Raw genomic sequence first — 7,672 nt, 5'->3', positions numbered from 1 at the left:
TTTCCTCTTTGGGTTTTTTTTGTTTTGTGTTGGTTGGTTGTTTTTTTGTTCCTCTCCTCCTTCGAAGCACCCCCGCCAGCCCTAGGAGCCCAGCCTCCCCCCGGCGGGCTGGGGTTTGCTCTCCGAGCTCCCCGCCCTCCCGGCTCCCCCATGAGCTTCCCAGATGGTTTTGCACTGAGGGCAGCGGAGACGGAGAGGAAATGCGCTCATTTTGCTTCTCGGATGTATTCCGACCTCCTGGTGGTCGTGCCTGAGAGTCAGGAAAGCAGCTGAAAGGCGTAACCTCGCCTGTCGTTCTCACCAAAGCAGAGGAGTCGATCCCAGGGATGCTGAGCCATTTTCCTGCCCAAGGCTGGCACACGCAGAAACTTGGGAATCTGCCCAAGAGCCCCTCGAGGCAGAGAAGAGGCCCTAGTTGCCTTGTAGGGCTGGGGGAGCTGAGGCACAGCGGGGTTAACTTACCCAAAGGTGAAGGACACTGCAAGGGATTTGAAAAGTACTTTCCAACACTGCCCCCGTTCTAGAGTCAAAGGGCATCATCCTACAGAGCTAGCAGAGAAACAAGTTTGCTCAACAACTAGCACTTCCACAAGATGCTTAGGGGCACCAGGTTTGAGCAACAGCATCGTAACATCTACCCGATTTAGGGGAACTATAGATCCCTTTATTGCACCCTTCCTCTTTCCACAGCATTGCAACAACTGTCTTATATTAACGCTGGTATGGTGTGTTCTCCACCGCCGCTGCTTGGTGGGGTTTTTTTCAAGCTCAGGTGGTGGCCATGTGCTGCGGTGGGAGACAATCCATGTGTTACGTTGCACTAAAATTTGGTGGTATCAAGAGGGCAGCAGGCAAATGTGGTGGCACGGCTCGGCATCGAACCCGTCCAGCTTGTGAACAGGGACTGTGAAGTCAGCCTGTTCTTTGAATTTCCTGAAGTGCTTCTTGAATTAAGTAACAGTTTTAATGTTATTCAAAGGGATTGCGTTTGTAAATGTGTGCGTATGGGTATTGTTTCCTCAGTGTCTGAATCAAGTTTATTCAGGTTTATTGGCAACCTGGGTGTTGTTAGTACATTCCTTTCTCATTATGCCATAATCTATGAAAATCATCTCCAGCAAGAGCTGTACTGGAATCTCCCCGCTTCTGCGCTGCAGGACTCAGCCTGTCTCGGTGCATTATTTATTTCCCCTGGGAACTTCACAGCAGCAGCAGGAGAGAAAACAGATCCTTCTCCAAGATCACAGATATTCATCACCTAAGCCAAAGGAAAATGTCTGCATAAAGCCCAACGAGGTAGTAATTACTGATTCTGACCACGTGTGCGTATATATATACACACACACGCATTGGGCAATACAAATCACTATAGGTTACAGTGACTGTGATTTACATTCATCTGCAAAATCTCTCTGGGATACAGGTAGGTGAACAGGGAAAAGGCCTGAACATTTTTCAAAGGAAGGCTCACATCCCGACAGATTATATTACACATCCACCATCCCATTCAGGAGCCACTTTCTGTGCCACCGAAGACAGTATAAAATTAGGGTAACAATCCAATACATGTAAATGGAAAAGTCAAACCAAGACACATTTGTTTGATTTGTATGAGGTTTTTTGATGCAGTTCAGCAGTTTGAAACAGGAGGGAAAACTAGAAGCACATATCCTGACAACTCCAGCGCGTGATTCATTGTTTGAGTATTGCTGCACTGCAGAAGGCTTAAGATCATTATCTTGCTAAAAGTAGTAATTTATTTGATAATGAGCCAAGCTCCGCTAACCTTACTCAGATACTGGGCAGGACCCGAAGCTGTGAGCAGTGGAGTAACAGTACCGCCGTTCCTCGCACACAGGGACATAGCCTGTGGCTCCGTCACACGGCTGCTACTGCAGCAGGGATTAGATATAAAAACACTATTTCTAAAAGGGACTCTAAGATCCCATCAGCAGGAGCAGGACAAGAGCAAGATTTGGGCTGAGAGTTAAATTCTAGGTATCTTTCTCAGCTGCTTTCAGACATCTTGGAAGACTGAGGAATTATTCTTTCCACTAGCATTTCTCATCCATTACAAAACTAGCAGTATTTCCTTAACCTATTACAAGCAGTAAATAAAAAAAATAAAATCATCCTGCAAGATTGCCAAAGAGAGACTAGGGAACGATGGAGAGGACATGGGTAGGCAGAAGCGGAACAGGTTTTAGTACAGCTTCCAGCTGTCACCTTCACAAGGAACACAGGAGACGGCGGCCAACCTGGAGCACACAGAGGCATCACGTTAACACAGCGAAAGCAGCAATGATAATCTCGCTCGCGCCAGGCCTTGCTGGGGCCCTATCTCTTACACTGCAAGTGGCTGTGTAAGCCTAAAGGACGCTGCAGCAGGATGGCATTTTAATAAGCACAGCTCAGGGTGACCCAGCAGAGCAGGAGCATGAGCAGAGCAAAAGGAGAAGGGAGTGGGGGACTCTCTTCCACCCACGAATATTTCACACCTCCTAGCAAGGAAACGTGCAGGGAGACAGGGTCACCTCCTCACAGCTCGATGTATGGTGTCCTCATCTACCCCCTTACACCTGACCTTCTAAACATCTTAAATCCCCGTGATTTCTGTAGCCTTCCCTGGATATTAAGGTTCTTTTTAAATGGCCTCTTCCTCCCAGAGGACTCAAGTGTCAAGCAGTGAAAGATGCCGGACAGCTAGGGAGAGATTTGGTAGTTGAGAACTAAAAGGCTGAAGTATAAAATATGAAGGGAAGAGGAATCAGAGACTAGGGCCTGGATTCTGCTGCTGGAACTGAAAGGCTGTTGGACAGCATGGGGGAAGTCACTTCTGCTAATGAACACATGATGACTCCAGACATATTCGAAACTCATTTTTAAATGCACCAAATGTTCATGATTGGGAAGACAGCCATGGATCAAAACTGGTAAGCAGGTAATGGAAACCATCCACTGAAGCAACCTGAATGCTGTGCAGGGCCAGGTGTGTGTGTAATTACCTTGTAGGCTTTCCCTCACAGCCTCTCTAGGGATTAATGATGCTAGGCAGCCAGGATGGGAGGGGGTCACTTCCACCAGACTGTTCCTCCAAATACATAGGAGGAAGAGTCCTCCGTGTGTCATTCCCCAAAGCTGATTGGTAGCATAAACCATAATACTGGTGGTGGTAAGAGCCCGCAGTGGGCAGCGATGGTGATGAGGATCGGCAGAGCATTGCTTTCCTCCAGCAGTCTTAGAGAGTCCCTGCGTTTGGCTTGGAGAAGGGTAGAAGAGAGGAATTTTCTAACAAGCATGGCAGGCCGTCGTAATCCTAGTTGCAGAACTGGGAGGAAAAACTGGGACGGAAAACTGTTCGGCAGTTTCAAACCACACTGGGGAATGGCACATTCAGCTTAGTTCCAGGATTATTGACTTAATTTTAGTTGCTTTCCATAATTGTCATCTATTTTATTTTTTATGTAGAGCATGTAATTGTACGTTATACACAGACCGCTTGTCAGCTTTAGCTTCTCTCTCAGAACTAATTGGGTGTTTCTATTAATCAAAACATTTCCTTGAGTTAACTTTTTATGAAAAGGGTAATGTTTCTTCCTCTGGAGATCGTTGGCTCAACTCTAGTGCCAAACATGATCAAAGGTTACTGCTATTTGAGATCTGTTGCGTCATCTTCATGAACAAAGTAGAGAGCGTCAATCCAATTTAAACTGAACAACTGTTCACATTATAGAACTATCATTTAGTTTGAAAATAACAGGAGGAGAGGGCATTCAAAAAGAATATAGTAAAAATATCAGTTAGATAACTAAGTAATTGAGGACTGCATCGCGTTTCCTTGTCATTGCAGAAAAAGAAGTATTTTTTGTAAGCTCTTGTTCCTTTTAATACTGCAGAACTGATGTAGCTCTGAGAAGGCAAACGGGCTTCCAGGGCACGTCCCAGGACGTCAGCCCACTGACAGTGGCTGTAGTGTCCCTGGTGTTTGAGGTTGTGATGGATTTCCGTATCACTGGGGAAGTTACAAGATTTTCAGTCAGATAAGTAACATTTATGTAACATATTGGCAATATATACAAAATAGTATTTTAATATTAGTAAATGGTTAGACAAATTTTGCTTTCCTTAGTGGTAATCTCCCATTGGTGATATTATCTGAATAAATTGAGTAAAACTGTATACAAACACAGGACCTCATCCATGAACACATGTTCACCCAACCATTATGTCTCCACGTATTAATTAATATTTGTGACACATTTCTAAACCAGAAAAGCTCGTCAGGGCGGTGGGGGGGGGGGGGGGGGGGGGCGGAAGGAGAGGGGCAGTTTATGAAACCACTGTGGTGGTGGAGTGCCACCTAGTGATGTTCTTCCTTACTTCAGCATGGTGTGGAAGGAAACACATTTCAAACCCGCTCCTCCCCCCGGCTTTCCTTTGTCAATTTTTCTCATCCTTACCTTCCAGTGTCCACAGGGTTCATTTTACACTTTCCAGAAGACATGTACTCTCATGGTCCCTGCCCCAAATTGCTTACATTCTCCTGGGTGATGTTATGGTGAGATTTTACTCTATTTATTTACATCTCTGCAGTAGCCCATAAATCCTTACACTCAGGAAGCGATGGCTTATCATTTTCATGCCACTACAGTTTAAAACATGCATTAAATTAACTGCCTGAGGGTTGTGACCTCAGATAAATCACCGAGTGAGTATTTTTTCTCTAGTAACCCTTTCTTCATGCACACAAACACCCCCACTGATGGGAACCTCTCTTTTACGCAGCCGCTGAAACAGGTGATTCTGCTTATTTACCATGAAATGTGGGTGTCTCTTGAACGACGTCAGATATTCAGGGAAATAACAATCTTTTCAGTGAACCGAAACTTTCTGGGTCTGGCTTGTCCTTGCCGTTAATGGAGATTTATTTATTTTTATTTAAGGTGATTTTTTTTTTCTTCTTCGGTGGCTGTGGGGGTTTTTTTGTTCTTACTAGCAGAAAGGTTTTCCCAGAGCTAGGAACATAGGCTTAGCTTAAAGGGGAGTGTTAAAAAGTGATTCCACTTCAAGAGCTCCATCTTGTCTACAGGTTCCCTGTATGACATGAGCACATCATTCATAGCCACGACAGTCACAGCACTATTGCAGGGTGGCAGCTGTGGTCATTTCCACTTTACTGATGAATGTAACGCACGGGGAATTTTAAGTGGCTGGTCCCACAGGAATACAGGAAATTCTTGCTGAGGTTGAAAACCCAGATGTCCTCTTGAGTGTCAGCCCAGCTCCTCAGTCATGAACCTGTCGAGGCATTCTGTAGGTCTGTCACAGAATTAATTCAAAGTAAATATTTGAGTCTTGTCACAGATTTCTCTCCTGGTTGCACTTAAAACTATGTGCTAGGAGTTGTGCTGTTGTAAGGCATGGTGGCTGGCTTATCAAAAACGGGCATTAGCATGAGTTACCACGGACTCCTAACACAGTCACCCTACCATGTCTGCACTGCAGTTAGAGGTGCAGCTACCATGACGGTGAACTCGTCGAATTTGAATGAATTTAGCTCAAATAGCACTTGTCATGAAGACCAGCCTATACAGTCACCCTTAGAGGGTCTCACAGGGCACAAATCACCAAGAGGCTGAAAAACAGAAGCTCACAGGAACGTCTCAATAAATGGGTATATCATTTTTGGACACATTTATGCTGTTGTCCACAAATGCAAGCATGAACCTAAAGCACAAAGGTAACTACCTCCCTTCATACGTTTCCACTCCTGTTTTGTTGTTGAAACCATAAGAAAGAGTATAATAAATATCAAGGTTATATATTTAAAATGTAAATTTGAAGGGGTTTTTGTTATATAATCTATTTTTTTTTTAAATTCTGATCATATCCCCTTCTTCCAGCAGTATTTTGCTAGCGAAATTAAAATCATGTCTTGATACTTCTTTACACGTGCAGCTGTTTTGTTGTAAGCATCTAAAAGCTTGGTCCTCTTGAGAACTGGAAATCCTTGAATCAGGGAATTTACCATGATCATCTTCCTGGTAATTTTGTTATGTAAGAAACACCAGTACAAAGAAAATGAGGAAAAGAAAGAGTGAAAAACTCAGAAAACGAACATTATAAATTTTTTTATTGGAGGTGTGCTCTGAAATGATTGAAACTATGTTTCAGCATGTAGGAAATTTTGTAAATTAAGTCATACATACAGAGAATACATTATAAAATGTGTATTATTCTCCAGTTCTAATGGTAAAAACAGACCTTTTGAAAGCATCCATTTGAAATTGCCTATTTTGCCATGTAATCAGTAAAATGAAGCGCTACAATTCAGGCTTCATTAAACCAGGAAGAGAAAAAGTTTTCCATCGTCATTATTAGTTTCAAGTGGTACTTCAAGGTCATAACCAACATCCATTCTGCTAGGGAGTGTACACATGGTACAATACATTCCCTGCCCTAAAAAGCTATCGGATGAAACAATTTGTGACCCCACTGAGATAAAAACAACTATTTCAAGGGTTAGCTGGGAGCGGAGCAAGCAGCAGCAGCTGGTACTTGAGCACAGCGCTCGAAGCACAGAGCCACTGTCCTGCGTTCCGTTGTTCTGCGCCATGGTTTATACAAAAGCATTCACACACACGCAGACAAGCTAGTGTGAATGGTCAGGTGCAACAAAATGGCAGCAGCCAGGTTCCAAATGTAATTTGTGCTCCCAAACCCATTTTGAATGAATTCCCATTTTATTGCCTTCCACAGGACCGACTCTGCCTCCTTCCACGTTTGATTCTTCCTGCGGACATGCTGCACCTCGCTGGCCCTGCTGCTCTGCTGACGGAGCAGCTCCTGGCCTTTCATAGAATCACAGAATCGTTTAGGTTGGAAAAGACCTTTAAGATCATCCGAGTCCAACCATACCTGTCCACTACTAAACCATGTCCCTAAGCACCTCAGCTACCTGTCTTTTAAATACCTCCAGGGATGGGGACTCGACCACTTCCCTGGGCAGCCTGTTCCAGTGCCTGATAGCCCTTTTGGTGAAAAAATTTTTCCTAGTATCCAACCTAAACCTGCCCTGGCGCAACTTGAGGCCATTCCCTCTTGTCCTATTGCTCGTTACTTGGGAGAAGAGACCAACACCCGCCTCACTACACCCTCCTGTCAGGCAGTTGCAGAGGGCGATAAGGTTTCCCCTCAGCCTCCAGGCTGAACAACCCCAGCTCCCTCAGCCGCTCCCCTTGTGCTCCAGACCCCTCACCAGCTTCGTTGCCCTTCTCTGGACACGCTCCAGCCCCTCCATGTCTTTCTTGTAGTGAGGGGCCCAAAACTGAACCCAGTATTTGAGGTGCGGCCTCACCCATGCCGAGTACGGTGGAAGGATGACCGCCCTGGTCCCGCTGGCCACGCCATTCCTGATACAAGCCAGATGCCATTGGCCCTCTTGGCCACCTGGGCACACTGCTGGCTCATACTCAGTCGGCTGTCGACCAGCATCCCCAGATCCCTCTCCCTTTCGTGTCAGGGGGGAGGTAGTCCCCAGTGTCGTTGATTACAGTCCCCGGCGGCTGAATTTCATCAGCAAGATGGTCCGATTTGGAAGAAAACCCCGCTGCCGAAGGGACGGGGAGCGGGGTGAGCCGTGCGCAGGGCCTTTCCGCGCCGCCCCTGGGCC

General features: G+C 45.6%; 2 protein-coding genes across 4 annotated transcripts in view; one reads left to right on the top strand and one right to left on the bottom strand.

Moving 5' to 3' along the window:
- Positions 1 to 2,525, bottom strand: part of LOC104130425 (inositol 1,4,5-trisphosphate receptor interacting protein) — a 26,851-nt gene extending 24,326 nt beyond the window's left edge. Inside the window, exon 1 of one of the 3 annotated variants that reach the window (XM_035898964.1) lies at positions 2,515 to 2,525. The gene's annotated coding sequence lies outside the window, so the exon portion shown is untranslated. Of the gene's footprint in view, positions 1 to 301; positions 322 to 462; positions 527 to 2,514 lie in introns of those variants that run through there. The other 2 variants (XM_009643469.2, XM_035898967.1) reach the window with 2 other exon arrangements.
- A 2,997-nt stretch (positions 2,526 to 5,522) lies between these two features.
- Positions 5,523 to 7,672, top strand: part of CFAP58 (cilia and flagella associated protein 58) — a 62,164-nt gene continuing 60,014 nt past the window's right edge. Inside the window, exon 1 of the mRNA XM_009643468.2 lies at positions 5,523 to 5,528. Within this exon, the coding sequence (XP_009641763.2) occupies positions 5,523 to 5,528 (6 nt within the window). The remainder of the gene's footprint in view (positions 5,529 to 7,672) is intronic.

The sequence above is a fragment of the Egretta garzetta genome, unplaced genomic scaffold (assembly GCF_000687185.1).
Source record: "Egretta garzetta isolate BGI_Z169 unplaced genomic scaffold, ASM68718v1 scaffold8, whole genome shotgun sequence".
Lineage (NCBI taxonomy): Eukaryota > Metazoa > Chordata > Aves > Pelecaniformes > Ardeidae > Egretta > Egretta garzetta.
Note: the sequence above shows the minus strand (reverse complement) of the source record. Positions and strands in the feature narration are given on the sequence as shown.